At 49.4% G+C, this 20,603-nt stretch overlaps 1 protein-coding gene and 1 long non-coding RNA gene across 2 annotated transcripts in view; one reads left to right on the top strand and one right to left on the bottom strand.

Annotated features, from left to right (window-relative positions):
- HK2 (hexokinase 2) overlaps positions 1 to 9,575 on the bottom strand; it is a 51,102-nt gene extending 41,527 nt beyond the window's left edge. The window contains exon 1 of the mRNA XM_081796643.1: positions 9,082 to 9,575. Within this exon, the coding sequence (XP_081652769.1) occupies positions 9,082 to 9,144 (63 nt within the window). The 5' untranslated portion in view covers positions 9,145 to 9,575. The remainder of the gene's footprint in view (positions 1 to 9,081) is intronic.
- The window catches only part of LOC145715914 (uncharacterized), a 20,877-nt gene continuing 9,813 nt past the window's right edge, over positions 9,540 to 20,603 (top strand). Inside the window, exon 1 of the long non-coding RNA XR_014138183.1 lies at positions 9,540 to 9,626. This is a non-coding gene — a long non-coding RNA (uncharacterized LOC145715914). The remainder of the gene's footprint in view (positions 9,627 to 20,603) is intronic.

Raw genomic sequence — 20,603 nt, 5'->3', positions numbered from 1 at the left:
AAGGTGAGAAATGTGTATATGTTGACCCCACACCTAGAATGTTCTCCTCCTCTGGCCTAACAAAAAACTCCCACTTTGCCTTTCAGGACCCAGCACAAATGGCCTCTCCCCAAATTCCCAGCCGCCAATACACTTTTGACACCTTGTGTCTCCTGCCCTCACTGGTCCCAGAGGACTAAAGGCACCAACTACATGCTCCCAACTTCACATCTGTGATGTCAGCAGCTACCTCAGTACTGAGACAGAGCGGGTACTCACGTCATAGGCCATGGTCATGCACAAGGGGCTATGGGGGTGCCGAAGGGGTGGGTGGGAGAATAACCTGGGTGAAGGGGAGAGCTGGTCATTCCAGAATGCCCAGGAGCTCAGAGCCTGACCCTGTTCTTCAGGCCTGAGCCCTCACTGCACGTGACCCTGGCAGCAGCGTGGTTCTTTCTCCAGCTACCTGGCTGCCCTGTTCAGTCGCCCAGGTCCCCTAAGGGTCAGACTCTGCCTCCCCTGGACAGCCCCACACCAGGGGACCGGAGTCTACCCCTGAGCCTCTTGCCTCACAGGGACATCTGAACTCCCCACTCCAAGTGTTCCCCTGCTGCACCAAACGCCTGTGGATCTGGCCCTCTGTACCACATCCAGCCCCAGACCTTCCCAGTCAGCCCCACCCACCCTACAATCACCCCCACCAAAGACAGGGCAACCCATACATCCCAGTTTGCCCAGGACAATCTCAGTTTACGCTGAGGTAGCAGCCTAAGTATTAACAGTGTCCCCTTTTATTCTCAAAAGTGGCCCGGTTACTCTAGGTACAGGCCACAAAGCAAATCCTGCCTTTGTTCTTGGGGAGCCCACACCTGACTGATGAGAAGAGCTCATGCTGCACATTGGTGCCAAAAAGGAAATAGGGACCGAGGAACTGGGTTCCTGCTCTGGGGCTTGTCCTATATAAACTTGGGCTGGTCACTTAGTATACCACACCTGGTTTCCTCATCGATAAAATGAGGGACCGGAACTAGATGATCCAAAGGTCCCTTCCCAACTGACACCTGACTCATAGCCCCATGAAAATGAAACACAAGTGGCCTATCTCCAGTTGTCCCAGGCAGCCCCGTGCCGGGGTTAGGGGCCTAGGTTCTGGGGTCAGACTGAATTCAGGCTTTTCCTTGAGCAAGGTACTGTCCCTTTCTGTGCCTTGGTGTCTTCATCTGAATAATAGCTAATAATGTCTACCAAGGAGGGCTGCTTAAGGATGACCTGAGTTAGAGTGCATAGACAGAGCCTAGCACTTACAGTAGTATTTGTTATTTTAAGAGCTTTAGAAATTGGGGGTGCGGGGGGAGGGAACTGATGAGACATGGCTAAAAGGCTCATTGCAAGGGGTTGAGACAGAAAAATGTGGAAGGAAGCAGGAAGCAGGAGAAGGAAGTCTCTCAAATGGGAAAAAGGAGAAGCGGCAGCTTCGCATGCCCTCATTTAACCCTGATGGCTTATCTGGCTTCATTCCTTTATCAGACAATATGGAGATGCCAGAAGGAAGAGGGTAGGAATAAGGCCTTTCAAGAACATGGACCACACCTCCAGGGTAGAACCACTGAGCTAAGGGTGAGGAGAGTCAGGAAGGCTGGCTGGGTGAGCACCAGGGGCCAGGTTCTCAGCCCTGACTCACTCTCTTAGTTAACTCCAAGGTAAGTTTTAACCAAGGTCCCTCCAAGTGAGGAACATCAGGGAAATGCTCAGAGACCCACAGACAAAAGCGCAAAAAGCATGGCCACCCCTAAAAGAGGGCAGCATTTCAGGGAAACAAGGCCTCCCAACTGGATTTGGACAAGACATAGCCTGTACAGGGATGGGGGGAGGAGAATGTGCGTTCCACACAGAGGGTTGCCTTGGGCTTTGTCAAGAGCCCTGGGCACCTAAGTGTCAGGAGGGGCCACACTGGACAGCCCAGAGTCTGTATGAGGGGCAAAGAGCTCTCTGCTGACACCCAAGACAGCCAGGGATCCTCCTCCTGATCTGCCAAAAGACTGTGGGAATGATGGTTCCCTTCAGTGAAACTCCAGGGGTCAGTGGGACCAAAACCTACACCTGGTCCTATGACTCAACAGCCCAGGGCACCCCCCACCCCAAGCAGCTTCCCGAATGGAAAGCCAGAATCTGGGGCAGATGTGAGGAAGGCTAAGAAAGCATCTCACTGGCCAACTGCAGCATAAGCGGGCTCAGCAACTGCCCTGGGAGCCTCTGCCCTTTGGGGGAGGGACCGAGGGCGGGGGTACTAGGTTTCTACAGTCACAAGGGTGGAATGAACGCTGTGATCAGTCATGCCTTCCACTGAGGATGCTTCAACCTGCGGTACAATGATCACGGCATCCCAGAGACACCAACCCCCCTCCCCCCGCCCCCCGCCCCCAGTGGGGAGGCTACTTCCCAGGGGACCCAAAGGAAAGCAAGTTAGAGGAAGAACTCAAGGATGGTTCTCCTATGCCTATGAAAGAGTGTTTTAGAAGGCAGAGAGGGCAGTGAGGATGCTTCCTTATTCCTCAGCTTCAGGAACTTCCCATCCTTCTGCCCTCCCTGTCTTCTACTCTAATCCGACATCAGGCAGACAGCAACAATGTTCCAGAACCCATATGTCCCACAAGCCCTTGGGAAAAGAGAAGCAGGGCCTCTTTTGCTCCTGCCCAGATGGATAGCACAGTAGGTATCTAAGGGCGTAGTACTATACATATGTAGTTCTCTATGTACCATATTTAACACAAAGAGTTGACTATGTGTCAGGCACAGCTCTAAGAGCTTCACGTATATTAACTCTCTTTAATCCCTACAGTAACCCTATTAAGGTGTTATCCAAAAACTCTCCAAGGGCTAGAAAGGTTAAATGAACTGACCCACGTTCACAGAGCTGGTTACATAAACCAGGATTCAATCCTGGGAGACTGGCTCTATCACTCACCGTACAGCCTCTCCCAGTAGGACTGTGGGACTGGCCCTCAGTGGGTTATCACTAGCCCCTCTCCTCTGGTCCCAGCTACAGAAGCTCCTGGGCTCATGATCTGCCAGCTCACCCTCCTGCTTTGTTCAGAAGTCTGACGGATGCCTGGCCTCCCTGGAAATCCCAGCAACAACCAGGGGAAGATTCTCCTGCGGACAACTGAGCAGACTTCTGTCCCACTTGCTTCCCGCCGTGCTGACACCGCAGGCATCTTTCTGACTGAGACAGAAGAACAGTAACCCAGGTAACCCACCCTTCAGCCAGGAAGGCACGGACATCTGCTGACTTCACCTCAAATTCATCTTTTGTAAAAGACCACTTGCCACCATGACCGTCCCAGGACCTGGCACACTGCAAGCTGGGAGCCAAGGTCCTAGTTACAGCTACTATTAACAAGCTGTGTGATCGTGAACAATGCGCTATAAAACTGAAGGAGGAGACGAACTATGTTCTTCCTTCCAACACGGTTTCTCAACAAAGGTCTTTGTTGCGAGGGGGCTGTCCTGGGCACTGTAAGATGGCGTATCTCCTTAGCCTCCACCTTCTAGATACAGCAGCACATCCTCACCCACTAACTGGCAACAGACAAAAATGTCTCCAGACATTACCGAAGCCTACTGGAGGGCAAAATTGCTAGCAGCTGAAAACTACGGCTCAAAAGAAGTGGTAACAAAAACAAAACAAAACAAACAGAATACAGGCTTTGCCCCTACAAACTTCGGGTAGGGTGGGAATTCCTGCTCTTTATTATACGTTGGGATACAGATAGCCCCTCACAAAAGATTGCGTGGCCCAAAATGCCAACGGCGCTGAGGTTGAAAGACCTGCTTTAGGAGTAAGCAGAAACAGCCCCTCCAGCGCAAGGAAGCATGGCCTATGATCCATGGCGTGCAATATGAAGACTCAGGCAATGAACTCTGGGATCTGATCTGCTCAACTCCTCCCCACTCACCCCCAGCCCCCCACTGCTTTGGAAAGGGAAAGACAGACAACACAGTGTTGGAAAACAAACCAAACTTGCTGACTTCAAAATTCAACAATGATAATGAGAAACCCATTATCAAGAGGTGTCTTTTAAAGAAATATCTGAACAAAGGAAGTCAGTTTTCTGGGGTTCCTGAGGTCTTTCAGTACATCAGATCTCCTTACTCCAGCTGCCAGGCTTTGAGAAAACTGTTGTGGTTTGCGTTGTTTTGATTTCCCCTGAAAAAGGGCCCCTAACTGCCCTCAAATTCCTCAGGGTGCTGGAAACATTCATCTTTGAAAAGTGATGTTTAAAAAAAAAAAAGTTGGCTTTGTCTGAGGAGCCTCAGAGGGAATTTTAATTAATTCAGTGGTAAAGAAAAGTGCTTCCTAGCACACTCTGAAATAGAAATTTGGTGATACAAAAAATGGATGATTAGCAAAAGCTACTACCATCAACTCCTTCTGAGCAGGGAAGGGACAGTATTAGGATGCTAAGTATCATGTACACATTGAACAAATGAGAAACTGTACCTGCCAATGTCAGTTAAGTCAATCAAAAATAATCTTAGTAAGGTTGTGATCAGTAGTTGACTCCTGGTACTTTAACCCCTTGTCAGAAGATATAATGGCACATAGTAGGTACTCAAGGCATACCAATCAAGGCTCCCTTGAGGTCTCCAACTCCTCACCCCGTGGTAAGGCACCCTCTCTTGACTGCTGCCTTATCTCACCAGACGACTGAAAGGTATCTTAGTTTCAGTTTCCCACATCATAGCCAGAGGAACTGGTACCCACAATAAGTTCTCAAAAAACATTAAAACTCTTGTCTTTCTTGACTCTTGGGGACTCTGCTGAATTTTCTGCTTCCAAAGATACTCCCTCCTCTCATAAGTCCAGAGTTGAAAGCCACTCCTCACTCACACAGAAAAGAGCCCAAGCGAGCTATCTATATTCCATAATAGGAGTGAAAATATGTCACCAGTCAACGCATGTTAAAAAAAAATTCGGCCAGTGGCTAAAGGAAGGCATGCATACCTCATTTCACTTCTATGGTTAAAACTGATTCTCCTTAAGCAGCAAAAATCCTCTATCTTGAATGTTAATTATACCTCAATCAATAAAAAGACTCTACTATCTCTCCACCCAGAGGACATAGAGCCTTGATTGCTGGAAGACAGGAAACTCCCTCACCCTCCCTGTGTCCCTGACCCCCTCCCTTTCTCCTCAGAATCAGCCTCAGGATCAGGATCAGCCTCAGGCCTTGATGAAAGAAGAGTCCACCGCCTTTCTCAATGTCCCCCTTTCCACCCATCCCCTTCAGCCCCATCCTAGCCATCCCCCAATCTGCCTTTCACCCTCCTCCCCTTCCTGCAGCCCTTGCTCAGCTTCTGTCTCCAGGAAGGGCTCCTCTCTCATCCTCACACTCACTGAGTACCTCATCAGTGGCCAGAAACTGTGGCTACAAAGGTGAGCAGCCAGGATTCTCCCTGCCCCAAGGAAGGAACCGGAACTGAAAACTACAAAGTCCGACGCATGGTGGAATGATAAAAATGCCATGATAGGGTGCCTGGGTGGCTCAGTCGGTTAAACACCTGCCTTCGGCTTAGGTCATGATCCCAGGGTCCTGGGATCCAGCCCAGCATGGGGCTCCCTGTTCAGCGGGGAATCTGCTTCTCCCTCTCTCTGCCCTTCCCCCACTCGTGCTCTCTGCTTCTCTCTCTCAAATAAATAAAATCTTAAAAACAAAACAAAAAACCATTGGTCATGAGAACTCCCATTAAAAAAAAAAAGTGCCATGATAGGGCAAAGGTGCCTAGTGTGAAGAGCATGGCATTCAAAGAAATGGTGATGCAAGTCCTCGGGGAGTGAAGGTAGAGAACATGCAGGGGCCAAGGGGCATTCAGAATGCAGTGTTAAAAGGCTTCTGAAGTGTGCCAGTCTCACTCCAGAAACAGACTGGAAACAGAGAAAACCTAGGAGCCCTCTGAAATAAGCCAGAGACAGGTTGACAAATGCGTAGCGATCGGAAAGGAAAGTCAATGAAAGGAGTCCAGAGCTCCCAGCCAGAATGGCCAGAGGGTACTGGTGCCATTAATGTAACCAAGAGAAGAGCTAGTTGCATTTCTGGGCATGCTGGGTGATGGTGCTGCCAGCATCCCAGAGTGGATGCAGACAGGGGCCAGGATGGAGTCCACTATTGTTCCCAGAATCAGGTGAGTGTGGTCAAGAGCATGCAGCTCTGGAGCCCAACTGCATGGCTTTAATTCCCAGCTCTTACAAAAATGCTAGTGACCTTGGACAAGTTACTGTGCCTTTGTTCCTTGCCAGTAAAAGGGGGATGCTGATAATAACTGCATCTGCTTTGTGAGACTGTTGCGAACGTTAATGAGCTAACATACGTAAAGAGCTTAAACCAGTTCCTGGTACACAGTAAATGCCACATTTGTTTGCTCTCGAGTTTCAAAGTGTCAGTCTCCTCCTAATGGTACAAAACACTGGACTTGTCCATCAGGAGATGGCGGGGGGTGGGGGGCTAGTTCTGGGTAGGTGAATCCAAGTTTTCCATGCCTCAGACTACAACCCAGAATATATAAGATAATGGGGATTTCAGAAGAGTCCAAATCAAGACCTTTTCAAAAGACTCTCTAAAATTAAACTCAAACTTCATCCTTCTCCCCGAATTCATCCTTGTAGCAGCAACTGGAAAACAGGCTTCTAGGGACACCTGGGTGGCTCACTCGGTTAAGTGTCTTCATCTCAGGGTCATGAGTTCAAGCCCCACATTGGGCTCCACACTGGGTGTGCAGTGGAGTCTACTTAAAAAGAAAAGCTGCTTCCAGGGCGCCTGGGTGGCTCAGATGGTTAAGCATCTGCCTTTGGCTCAGGTCATGATCTCAGGGTCCTGGGATCGAGTCCCGCATCGGGCTCCCTGCTCCTTGGGATCCTGCTTCTCCCTCTGCCTCTCTCTCTCTCTCTCTCTCTGTCATGAATAAATAAATTAAAAAAAAAAAAAAGAAAAGCTGCTTCCAAAAATTCTGAGTCTCCTCCTACTTCCTATCGAATGGCAGCTGGAATCAAACAGCTTTGTTCACCTAAGCCTGGAGGCCAACCAAGTCCCAGGTTCCGGCACCTGGTAAATTAAAGGCCTGACTCTATTCTGCCCCCATTGGTAATTTAGAGGAAATACACCCAGTGTCCACCCAGACACTTCACAGGCTAAAAGGAAGCTGCGAGTGTAGGAAGAGTCACCTACAAAAAAGACATGTCTACATTACTGTGTTGAATCATCACAACTCCCTAAAGTGGGCAAGGCTGCTGCTATGACTCCTGTTTTACAAGAAGAAACCAACAGTCCAAAGAGGCAAAGTGACTTGCTCAGGGTCCTGTGGTTAATAAATCACAAAACAAAGATTAGAACTGGCTTAGTCTCTCTCCGCTCTGGGACCAAAGAGAGGACTCGGAATCCATACCAAGACAGTTTGAGTCTTAGCCTCCTCCCTCTGGATTAAGGGAGAGTAAACTGGTAAAGGAATTACAATGTCCTGGAGTGACATTCACACAACTGAGACCTCTCCTGGATTAAGGATCCTCCAGTTTCCTACTTTAGGATTTGCCAAGGGATGAGTCTTCCCCAAGGGTTAACTCACTTCTTGGGCAGAGAAACCCATAGAAGTTGCCAAGATCCTGCCGGCTCACAGACACATTCTTAAACTGAATTCAGGGCAGAGCAGAGCCACATCCCAGGAAGGAGAGGGCAACAGTCGTCCATTCAGCCAGCCGCCCTCTCCTCCCTACTCCAGTCTGAGGCTAAGTATTGCCATGTTTTATTTGGGGGTTCATCTGCCCCGGCTCTGAAAACACCATGAGGGTAACCCACCATCCTCTCCTTTGCTCTCAGAATCCCCAGAATGGGAGTACAATACGAGCAGGTCGCGGCACCGAACAATTATGTCAAGACACTATCCCAAATGTGTTCCCTCTAAGACACAGAAATTTCAAGTATGTAATTAAGCAACGCTGTCACTGCCTCACAGCTCTGGACACCCCCCACCACCCATCCCTTCTTCTCAAGACCTCTAGTGAGGTCCAGGGTCAGGTGCCAATCCTGAAATCCCGAGTATTTCAGAAACTCAATGCTACCGAGAGTGAGAGCGCCTCGGGCCCAGCCCCACCCCCAACCCCATACCCGGAGGCACCTAGAGCTTCGCTCCCGGCGGGGCCAGAAGCTCTTTCTTATGTAAATAACCTAGCCCGAGAGCTCGGAGGGCTGCCGACCCCGAAGTGGGCAGACCTGTCGTTGTCTCGGGCAGGAAAAAGCTCGTTTACCTAACGAAAACTTTTCAAAGAAGACAGGAAAGCTGGGGGGGGGGGGGGGAGACAGTTCGTGTAACTTTTAGTAGCACTAGAAATATCAACCAAAGTTCGCCCCCTACTTGGAGGCGGGGGCCGCGGACTCAAGGCCCGGCCGTCCCGAGGCACATCTGTGGGGGAACGTACGCCCCTCGCGGGGCCTCAGTTCCGGGCGCCTCAGTTCCGGGGAGGGGGCGCGGCGGGCGGAGTTTCTCGGCTCCTTCCCGGATCGGCCTCTCCCCAAGCGCACCTCCGCGAGGCCCTGAGGAACGCCGAGGGGAACTGCATGTCCCCAGAACGCGATCCTTTGGCACCGGAGTCCCCCGGCAGTCCCACGTGGCAGCGGAGCCTCCCCGGACCAGCCACGATTCTCCCCCCACGTGCTCTCGCCGGAACTCCGGCTGCGAGAGGGGGGCTCCTCCCACGTGGGCCCCACAGTCTCAGACTACGTGCCGGGTGACCCGCCCCTCCAGCGGGAAGGAAAAAAAAAAAGCGCGAGCGCGCGCCGGGTGGCAGGAAGGCAGAGAGCCGCGCGGTGCGCGAGCCCAGGCGCCTCGCACGCGCGCACACGCCTGCCCGTGCCTAGCGGACGTGGCTCCTCGCGCCCAGGAGTTTCCCCGCAGCCCTGACTTTTTCCGCGTCCTCGACCCCGAATGAGGAGGAAGTGGTTCCCCGCAGGGTCAAGGAGGAGAGTCCCGGCCCGCCGGGACTCCAAAGTGAGGGCCGGGGACCACACAACTTTGTCAAAGGCGAGCCAGCCGCCCCTGCACGCGCTTACTTACCTTCTGCACTTGGTCATGGTTGAGCTCCGTGAAGAAATAGGCGAGCAGATGCGAGGCGATCATCCTGCCGCGGCCCGACGGCGCCGAGTTGGGAAACCGAGGTTGGAGCGCGTGCGGGGGAGGAGGACAGCGCGGTCCGACCGCTTTGTATCGGGGCTTGGCGGCCCGGCCGGGAGCAGTGAATCCGGACGGCACAAAAAGAAGGTGATGGCACGCTCAGCTTGAGAGTGTAGGGTCTCTGGAAACAGGTTTTGGGAGTCCCGATTGCTAGAAGGCGCCCAAAAATCACTGCTGGCGACGTGTCGGGTGCCCCACCGCCAACGTGCTAACTTCACCACAGGATCACTAAAGGCTCAACTTGGGAAGAATCTCGGTCCGGTCTCACTTGGGCGAGCGGACCTCTACGGCTCACACGCGCGCTGCCTTGCCCACGGATCTCCTCCGCTTGATGACACGGCGGCCCTAGCGGCGGCTCGGGACTCCTGCTCCGGAGTTTCGTGCAACAATGTGGCTTATTGAGGGGCTGCCGGCTCGCGGGCCTCCCGGTCAGTGACGCGCGCACGCCCATTGGCTGCACGGGGAGGGTGTGTGCGCCCACGGGCCGCCCGCCGCCGCGGCGCAGCCAATCCGTGCGCACGGCCCGCGGGCGCGGCCCCTCCGACACCCGAGCCGGGAAACTGGAGGGGCGCGCCCGGGGCAGGGGGCGGGGCCGGGCGGCAGGGATGGGACGTGTGGTCCGTGGCTAGAGGCTGGGGCGGAAAGGCGCATGAGCCACCGCCGCGTCAGGCTCAGCTATGGGTGGGGGGCGCGTGATCACAGACCCAGCGTGTGGGACGACTGGAAAGACGGGTCACCCGACCAGCATGTGCCTTGTGCGGGGAGAGGGACACCGTCTGGTATCTCGGGGTCGTGTGAGGGGCCCCCACTGCTGGGTCACATTTCTGAAACATCTTAGTCCTCACCTGTTGTGGCTCAACAGGGCGCTACGCTGAAGCAAAACTGAGGCGCCGCCTTAGCTGCTGCTTACTTTATGCCAGGCATCACAAAACGGATAGGGTGTGGGTTTTGCTAACCTCGTTTTACAGATGAGGAACCTGAGGCACGGGCCGTTAAGAGACTTGTCCAGAGTCACACAGCTATGTGGCAGATGGAGGAAAGAACCCACGCCCGTCTGACTTGGAGGCCCAATTCTTTTCCCTATTTTCCTATCCTATTGGTCTAAGAGCCCAGGGGAGTCAAGGGCAGGAAAGGAGCTATATCTGCAGCTGCGGGACGGACGCACGCGTGGGTGAAACTGGTGGGTGCTTAGTGTGTACCCGAATGATCCTGGACGTGTGTGGGGTGGGGTGGCATAGGGATGCTGAGAGGAGTGGGAGGCCCAGCCATAGCTAATGCCTGGCGCCAGACTCTGAGTTTACATATGCGGTGGCAGCCGGCAAGAATGAAATGCAGACTGATGCAGACAGGGGACGGATGCTTGTGGAGAAGAGCGAGCCTGGGGTTGGAGAGGTCGCTGAAGGGCTGCTGTGTTCTACTGAGGAGTTTCTCCTCTCATAAACAGTTGGGTGCTATCTGCAATGTATACATTATTATAGCATTATGTAAGTAACAAATGTTCATGGTTGGAATATACAGACAGAAATAAAAACATCCATGATCCATCCTCTCCGCAAAACTTCTTGCCAATTATACATTCACACCTCTCCTTCCCCATACTCCAGTCAGGCCTGGGTCCCAAACTGCTTTTGTCACAGTCACCATAATGACTAACCTGTTGCCAAATCCTGTGTTCGTATCCCTTTTCCACCCTTGTCTTACTCCACTTCTTGTGATACCCGCACACAGTTGACCGCATCCTGCATCTGGACACACCTTCCTCTGTGGGAGCTGGGGAAGCTCCACCCTTCTGCTGTCCCTCAGGCTCCTTAGACCCTGTTTTCTCTACCAGTGAATGCTGGAGTATTCCAGAGGCTGTCCTCCACCCTCTGATCTGGTTATGCTCTCTCCCTGGGTGATCCCTCCCAGCCTCATGACTGTTGTATCATCTACGTGCTGGTAACTCACAGATGTAAATCTACACCAAGGACCTCTCTAGGAGCTCCAGACTTACTTCTCCAAGCAACCATTTGTCATCTCCAGTGAATGACTAGCATCTCACACTCAATATGTCCAAAGCCAAATGTAACTTTTCTTCCCTAATCTATTCCTTTCCCAGTTGTCTCAGCAAATGACATCACCATCCACCCTAAGTCATCCATAATTCCTTCCTGCCACTCACCCTCATATCCAGTAAGTCCATCAGCAAGCAGTCTATTTGACCCATAAAATAAATCCTGTAACTGACCACTTCTCTTCATGTCCTTGGACACCTTGGACACAAGCCGCCAACAACTCGGCCAGAGCCAATACCACCTCAGCCTACCCTGTCCCTGCTTCCATTCATGCTTGCCTCCCTCCTGACCCCTGCACGGTCTTCTCCCTCAGGGACCACAGTGACCTGTTGAAAAGAAAAACCATTCTATGTCTCTCCCTCCTTCATTCCAAGCCATCTGTCTAATGATTTCTAATCCTAGAATAAAATTCAAAATCCTTCTGTCTGGAATATCCTTCTCCAGCTGTGTCCAGCTGACTCTTGTTCGTCATTGAGGCTCAGCTTAAATATCAACTCTTCTTCAGAGGACTTTCTTCTGATCAGTTTATCTCAAGTGGTTCCCCCAGTCACTCTCATGTGGTCCTGATTGATTCCCTACTGATTTTCCTATTGTTCTTTCTCTCCTTGCTAGACTGTGAGCTCTAAGAAGGCAGGATCTACATCTGTTTTGTTCCCTCATATCTGCGGTGCTTAGAATGGTGCCCAGCACACGGTAGGTACACAATAAATATCTGTTGAATATCTAAATGAGTAGAAGAAATTTTAGAAATAACTATTGTTCAGGATGCCTGGGTGACTCAGTTGGTTAAGTGTCTGCCTTTGGCTCAGGTCATGATCCCAGGGTCCTGGGATCGAGCCCCACATCGGGCTCCCTGCTCAGCGGGGAGTCTGCTTCTCCCTCTACCTGCCACTCCCCCCTGTTTGTGCTCTCTCTCTCTGACAAATAAACACATAAAATCTAAAAAAAAAAAAAAAAAGAAAGAACTATTGTTCATGTTTTGTATAACAATACACACACATACAGAGTTTATAGTTTTATATATTATTTCTCTAATCTTTTCCACCTCTAGATCTTTCCCAGTTCACACACCCAACATCTCTCACATGACTGAAACAGCCTCATAACTGGGCTTCCCTCTTTAGATAAGATATATAGGTTTAGATATCCAACAGAGCTTCTTAGAGAAAGGATGTGATCAGATTTGTTTTTTTAGGTCAATAGCTGCCCTGGGGTTGGAGAGTGGGGGGAGGGGGATTAGAGACCAGAGGCAGAAAGAGGCCTAAGCTGTAAGGTAGGACCAAAGCCTGAACCAAGGTTGGGGAGAGACAAGGTGTCAGGCTACAGGTTTAGAGGTTTTTAAAGTCTGAGGTAGAATTGACGCTTTGGGCTAGGAGTGGGGGATAAAGAGGAGGATGCCTGCTACCTGGAAATACTTGGAAGTCCAGTGCTATAAAACCTGTTGGCCCCACAGCTCAGTCGGTTAAGCATCTGCCGTCGGCTCAGGTCACGATCCCGGGGTCCTGGGATCGAGTCCCACATCGGGCTCCTTGCTCAGCGGGGAGTCTGCTTCTCCCTCTGCCTGCCACTCCCCCTGCTTGTGTGCTTGCTCTCTCTCTCTCCCCCCGCCCCCAACAAATAAATAAATGAAATCTTTAAAAAAAAAACAAACCAAAAACCTGTTGGCCCCAGGCAGGTGGGACCAAACCCCATAGGTCCTGTCGGCTATGATCCCTTCTCTGTACACTGACTTTAGAGCCTCTTCTCCACTCCTCTCTCTGGTCCCATTTCATATGGACTGGATAATAATCACAAGGCACCTTAAGTACACATAATCTCTTCTGAAGGCCCCAGTCCCAGGAAGTAGTTAGAGTAGGTATTGTTATAAGCCCCAATTTATACATAAAAAACTAAGCGTAGTCTCACAAGGCTGAGACTTGTGTCTTGTGTCTTTGACTTTTCTAGCTCTAAATTCCATGCCTGGAGTATATGATTTATTGACTCTCCGATCTCTCTCTCTCACACACACACACGTTGAAGAATAATGAGACACCCGCGTAATTTATACTTAACAGCCCCAAGAGAGAAATTAATCAGCAAATATTTATTAAACAGACCCTTACAATGTTCATGACAGTCTGTTCAGTGCTGTAAAAATTATAAAAGAAACAAGATGTGGTTCTTGCCCCCTGAGGGATTAATTGTTTAATCAGAGCTACAAAGCCAACACATAAAACAATTATTGCAGAATGGAAAAGTCTATCACTGAGAGCCAGACGTGTGTATGTTTCTATGTGATGGAGTTTCAGAGGAGGAAGAGAAAGAGCCGCAGGCCAGAGTCAGCCAAGGGTGGTCTGATGAATACAATTGTCAGCTTTTACACCAGGCTGGCTCTGGCCTTACATAGGACTGACCTGAACCTGGCCATCAGCTTTTAGGGAGTTGTCCTGGGAAGAGACCACTTGACCAAAAGACATATTCCTTTTTCTAAATAAGATTTATCAAGTTTGAAGCGAGTTATAAGTGATGGGATTATGTAGATTTTAAGACGGTGGGTGGGGGCGCCTGGGTGGCTCAGATGGTTGGGTGTCTGCCTTCGGCTCAGGTCATGATCCCAGGGTCCTGGGATCGAGTCCCGCATCAGGCTCTCTGCTCCTTGGGAGCCTGCTTCTCCCTCTGCCTCTCTCTCTCTCTCTGTCTCTCATGAATAAATAAATAAAATCTTAAAAAAAAAAAAAAAAAAGACGGAGGGTGGACCTTCCCTGAATATAAATACTTAAGACTCCTTGCACTGTGTTATCTTTAACACTGAGCCCTAATGATCTCCGTGATCTCTTGTGTTTCACAGTTCAATTATAATGTATGAATTTGGGAAATTGGGAGGGGGAGGTATTGAAAGTAGTTAAAATAGAAAAATGGAAGCCACAAGATACACAACAACCTCATTTTATTTGTCAGATTTGCAAAAAGAACCTATTCAAGCTAGTTTAAGCAGAAAAAGAGTTAACGGAGGAATATTTAGTCTCTTTCAAGATCTTCAGGAGGGCCAGAGAATCCGGCTGACAGGCTTGCCCTGTGTGATGCCCAAGTTATCCTATCAGACTCCGCCAGCAGAGATGCTATTGCTCTGGCCACTGGGCTCAGGTATCTCTGCCCACACTCCTGATGCTGGACACAAGATCAGCCAGGACAGGCCACAGCCACCTTTGACAACTGGATATCTGTCTCTCAGGATCCTTCCTAGAAGGAATTCTGCACAGCACCTCCTTTATGGTGCTTGCATCCAAACTGACATCTTGCACCTGGTTGCCGGCGCTTAAGCCACCTGCCCATGCCCTAGCTGCAAGGGAAGCTGGGAAAGCAGCCCCAGGAGTCAGGAGTTGTAACTTGGAGAAAGGGGCTAGATGAGCCCAAAGCTTGATAAACACCCACCACACCCAGCAGTCACTGAATATGCTACCTTGTAAAGTTTAAAGGGCCCTTAGACAAATTGGCTTCCTAAAAATCCAAAATATATCAAAAGCATTAAAAAGAGCATGGTGGCACGCTGAGGCTCACATGAGAACACCATGTGGTTTGGGCCTCCGTGAGCTCCAGTTTCCTCATCTGCAAAGTGGAAATCATGAGATGGAATATTCAAAGACTCTAGTTCAGAACCTGGTACATAGTAGATCCCGAATACCAGTTTCCTAAACACATCACTCATAATATCAAGTCTTCTATGCAATAGGAACTCAGTGATTTTTAAAAATTCCAGATGTCAGGAATAGTGAATGCAGAGTCTCAGGGACGTGGGAGGGATTAGTTTGTTCCACGTGACATGCAGTTCTCTGGTCTAGAGAGCCAATGTCAGTGGGGAATGGCAGGAGGAAGGTTGGACAGGTAGGCAAGAGGGTTCAACAAAAAGGGAAGTATTAGCATCCCGTCAGCACCTGGGCTAGAAGAAGCAGTGTGGAGGACAGATTGGGGGGCAGGGGGGAGGGGAGGTTGAGACCAGAGTCCTGGGGAAAGATTCTACGAGGCAAAAGGTCAGAGAAGTGAAAGAAGTGAGAAAAGTAAGAGGTAGCTCAAACAGAACATGATAGATGATTAAATGTGGGGACGCCGGGGTGGCTCAGTTGGTTAAGCAGCTCCCTTCGGCTCAGGTCATGATCTCAGGGTCCTGGATCAAGTCTCGCATCGGGCTCCCTGCTCAGCGGGGAGTCTGCTTCTCCCTTTGCCTTTGCCACTCCCCCTGCTTGTGCGCGCTCACTCTCTCTCTTTCTCTGACAAATAAATAAATAAAATCTTAAAAAAAAAAAAGATGATTAAATGTGAGGGGTGGGGACAGGAAAGACTCTAAGACGATGATTCTCACCCTTGGCAGCTCTTTGGAAGAGTGGTGTGCTGAGGCGTGGAGGCTATTGGCCCTGGGTACAGACAACAAGGGGTACCTTGCCATAGAGAATGTATAAATAATAGTAAAACCTTTAGTCAGTCTGCGTTTTTATTATCATCATGGGCTGGCAATTCTAAATAATGTTGGTGACAAAGTATGCTTTCCTGGATTACAGCTAAGGGCCCTCCCTGCATCCCCACTTCCTGCCCTGCTATAGCCACCCCATTCAAATCATCTGGAGAAGGTGCCTGGGTGGCTCAGCTGGTTAAGCATCTGCCTTCGGCTCAGGTCATGACCCCAGGGTCCTGGGATTGGCTCAGGTCATGACCCCAGGGTCCTGGGATTGAGTCCCACAATCAGGCTCCCTGCTCCGCAGGGAGTCTGCCTCTCCCTTCCCCTCTGCTGTTCCCCCTGCTTGTGCTCTCTCTCTGTGTCAAATAAATAAATAAAATCTTTAAAAAAAAATCATCTGGAGAGCTTTTACAAATCCTGATGCCATATAAACAATCAACAGATGTTAATGGCATCTTTTCTTCCATTGTAATAGTGAACAAAAAGACAAAATGTCTAGGAATTTAAATAAATGTACAAGGAACTCAGGATGCCAACTAGAACAAGTAGGGAGGCTTACCATTGCTTCACTGAACTTCATTTCCTCTTATTTAAACTTGTTAACTTTAAATGTGATCCAACTGAAAATAAGGGATTTTTTTAAAAAATAAACAGGCTGATTGTAACATTCATATGGAAACGTAAACAAGACTTTCCTCCCAAATTCTGGAAACCACAGGAAGAAGCTTGCTCATTTGCTTTTTTTAATGTCAGAGTGGTGAAGTCTTTTCTGAGAGAGACTAAAAATCTAAATGTCATAAAAGACCCATACATCCCTGCTCAGCGGGGAGTCTGCTTCTCCCTCTGCCCCTCCTCCCCCATGCGCGCATGCGTGCTCTCTCGCGTGCTCTCTCTCTCTCTCTCTAATAAATAAAATCTTTTAAAAAGAGAGAGAGAGAGAAAGACCCTTAAAACAGTATCTATTATGTAAAATCAAAAGACAAGCTAGACAAAAATACAGATCAGATACAAAAGGCTCATTTTCCTACTATTTATATAGTAGAAGCTCTTTATAGAGCTTCTTCAAATTAATAAGAAAAAGAAATAAAAAACCCTTGGGTAAAGAACACAGAGTTCACAGGAAGGGAACAAATGGCTATCTGATATATGAAAAAAATTATTAATGTCACTCAGAATGGTGAAAATGCACCTTTAAAATACACTAATAGACCATTTCTCATACATCAGGTTGGTACAAATCAAATAGTGATAATACACCTTATCATGACGAAGGAGGTGCTCTTTCTCGCAGCACATTGTTTTTTAAAAACATTTTATTTATTTACTTGAGAGAGAGCGAGAGAGCAAGCACAGAGGGAGAGGGAGAAGCAGACTCCCCGCTGAGCAGGGAGCCCCAACACAAACCTCGATCCCAGGACCCCAGGATCATGACCTGAGCCGAAGGCAGACGCTTAACCAACTGAGCCATCCAGGCGCCCCTCCTAGTGTGTTATTGATGGGAAAACACAGCCTCCATAAGGTCTGCATGACACTGTCCATCAATTACAAGTACACCTGCCCATTGGCCCTGGGAGCCCATTTTTCTTACAGGTATACCTACACATGCTGTGTGAGGTTATTCACTGGGGCATCGTTTGTCAAAGCAAGGCTGGGACCAACTTAAATCCTATCATTTGGGGACAGGTTAGGCAGAGTAAAGCATATTCATACAATGGAATAACTTGGCTGCATATAAAAAAAAGAAGAAGAAGCTCTCAAAGTATTAACATGGAATAATCTGTAAGGTACAGTTAAGTCAAAAATGTAAGATGTAGAAAAGTATACATACAAAGTCTTGTCAAATAAAAAGGAACTGAAAATAAAATAAACATATACCCACGTAGAGTTATAAACTATCCTCTAGGTAGAGGAACTGAGTGACTGGAAGACAGGCATGAGAGAAGGCTTTATTGTGTGTCTTCTGTACCAGGTATGAGTATTATCTATTCACAAAAAAATGGGATGAAATTAAAAGCATCTACTGGTGTAAAGGTAGGGGAGGCAGGGAAACTAAAGGGACCTCGTGAAAAACTGCTTTTCTGCTCCTTTTCCTGATTCTGTTCTTGCTAGGACCTACACCCCCTGACCCCCAGCTTTACACACACCTTATGAAACAGGTAATGTAGGTCCTCCTTGTAAAGGTTAAGGAGTTAATGGTCTCTTTGGAGTCTTCCAGCACAAGCCATAACATCTAAGGGGTGACCAGACAGGGTCGTCAGGAACATTTTCCAAGACCACTGATTCACCGAGACCCCTGGTTCCGGGGCATAAGTGACTTATGGAGTATACCTCAACACTCCTCTGTGTTCCTGGATGCCTGAGAAGGCACGTGCACCAGACTACAATCCTCAATAAAAACCCCAGAGCCCAAGCAAAGACCAGACACACTCTTCTTCCCTTTCTGAGTGTCCCAGATGCTCTGTCTGTATCTGCTCTGTGTCTTCAGTAAACTCCGCTCTCACTTCCTCTTGGCTCAGTTTGATTTTTATCCTGCATGAAACCAAGGACCAGTCCTCTTGGCTGGTGCTGCGGGGTGGGGGGGGGGGGGCGCCGATCTGGGTCCTCGGACCCAGCCAGCCGGCATCAAAGGCAACACAATAGAGTTTACTCTATGGGGTGAGACACCTGAATCCACCAAAAAATTTAAAATTTTAAGTTATAAGAAAAAAAAGGATGCCCAGGCCACACCCCAGTCCAATTATAGCAGGATGTGCGGGGGTGGGACCCAGGCACCCCTACTTTTGGAGCTCCGCAGGTGATTCCAATGTGCAGCCAATGGTTAAAAAAAAAACACGGTTGTAGAATGACTCCGGGTGCTTTAGTCTCGGTGCGTGGGGTAGCTCCTGAGCCTGTGTCGGTTTTGCATCTAAATGTGGCTCCTCCACCCACTAAGCCCTGTTTGCACTTACGTTCTGATCTTTGTATCCATTCCTGGCCAGGGTGTCTAGTCCTTATCTTTGTAGCTGCCTCATTCTTCCCCTCTAGACAGTAGGTGCTCAGTTTTCTTCTGATCAACTTGCCAAAAACCCAAGTAAATTCCTAACCTCCTGTCACCTCGGTGATAGGAAATGTATTACCTTTAATTAAGAGGGTCCTTGTCCTGGTTAGAATGGGGGAGGGCACTGCCTCTCTCTGCCAGTTTAATGGTTTCAGGTGCAAGGAACGGAACACTCTGGCTCCAACAAAAAGATATTTGTTGTTTCAGGGCGCCTGGGTGGCTCAGTTGGTTAAGCGACTGCCTTCGGCTCAGGTCATGATCCTGGAGTCCCGGGATAGAGTCCCACGTCGGGCTCCCTGCTCAGCGGGGAGTCTGCTTCTCTCTCTGACCCTCCCCCCTCTCATGCTCTCTATCTCATTCTCTCTCTCAAATAAATAAATAAAATCTTTAAAAAAAAAAAAAGGTATTTGTTGTTTCAAATAAAAAGCCACCCGATGGTGGGCTGGGCTTCTGGCTGGGTGTGTCAGGGCTCTGGCCTTCCTTCTCTGAGGATCTCTTGGCTCTGCGGCGCTTCCTGAGTTGGCTTCATCTTCATGCTGGTAGTGAGATGGATGCAACATGTCCAGGTTTCAGCCACAAACTACAAGATCCAGAGACAGGGAAAGGAACTGCCTCCTCCTGGGTCTCTCTCTTTTTTTTTTAAGATTTATTTTATTTATTTGAGAGAGAGTACTAGTAGGGGGAGGGGCAGAGGGAGAGGGAGAAGCAGGTTTTCTGCTGAGTGGGGAGCCCGAAAGGGGGGTTAGGGCTCCATCCCAGGACCCTGGGATCATGACCCAAGCAGAAGGCAGATGCTTAACTGACTGAGCCACCCAGGGTCTCCCTGGGTCTTTTTTTTATAAGGAAGAAAACATTTCCTCAACCCCCTCAGCAGCTTTCCTTCCCCCTAATCTCATTAGCCAAATTGTCACTTACCCATTCTTATGCTAGCTATCTAGAAAGAAGAATAGGATTATCATGGTTGGCTCACACCAGCGGTTCTCAGCTGGGGGAGGTTTTTCCTCCCAGGAGACACTTGACAATATCTGGAGACACTTTTGTTTCAACCGTAGTTGGGGTGCTACTGGCAGAAATGCTGCTCAATATCCTATCAAACACACAATAGCACTGACAACAAAGAATTATCCAGGCTCAACATCAATAGTGTCAGGACTGAGACACCCTGGCTGAGACTAATCAGGGCCCACCCTAGAGCTGAGGACAGGATCACCTTCCCTTAGCCATGTGATGGCTCACAAACAATATCAGGGTTTTTACACGGGGAAGAAATGATGTGGTAGGCAGCCACCAATCTTCCCTACATCACTGCTTCATAGGTGTTGGGCTCCTGTATCAATTTCCTGCAGAGTTGGGGCGCCTGGGTGGCTCAGGCATTAGGCGTCTGCCTTCGGCTCAGGTCATGGTCCCAGGGTCCTGGGATTGAGCCCCACATCAGGCTCCCTGCTCCGTGGGAGGCCTGCTTCTCCCTCTCCCACTCCCCCTGCTTGTGTTTCCTCTCTCGCTGTGTCTCTGTCAAATAAATAAATAAAATCTTAAAAGAAAAAAAATCTCCTGCAGAGTAATCCAAATGGAGAACTTAGAAATCAGTGTTCTACGTATATTCCAAGGGCCGGGGAGGGGTTAGGAGCCTCCCCTTGCCCCGGTTCAGCTCCAGGGTCAACCGGCGGTCAGGCCCTCTCAGTGACCTCCTCCAAAATCCATTTATATGAAATGTGCAGGATAGGTAAATCTGCGAAGACAGAAGGTAGACTAGTGGTTGCAGGGGTGGGGGACAGGGAGCGTGACTATGAATGCATATATTAATGAGTTCCTTTCTAGGGTGAAGAAAATGCTCTGGAATTAGATGGCAGTGATGATTGCGCAGCAATTTGAATATACTAAAAAA

Source organism: Leptonychotes weddellii, chromosome 10 (assembly GCF_054177405.1).
Source record: "Leptonychotes weddellii isolate Sample4059 chromosome 10, ASM5417740v2, whole genome shotgun sequence".
NCBI classification, from domain to species: domain Eukaryota; kingdom Metazoa; phylum Chordata; class Mammalia; order Carnivora; family Phocidae; genus Leptonychotes; species Leptonychotes weddellii.
The sequence above is the reverse complement of the archived record's forward strand: the minus strand, read 5'-3'. Positions and strand labels throughout refer to the sequence as shown.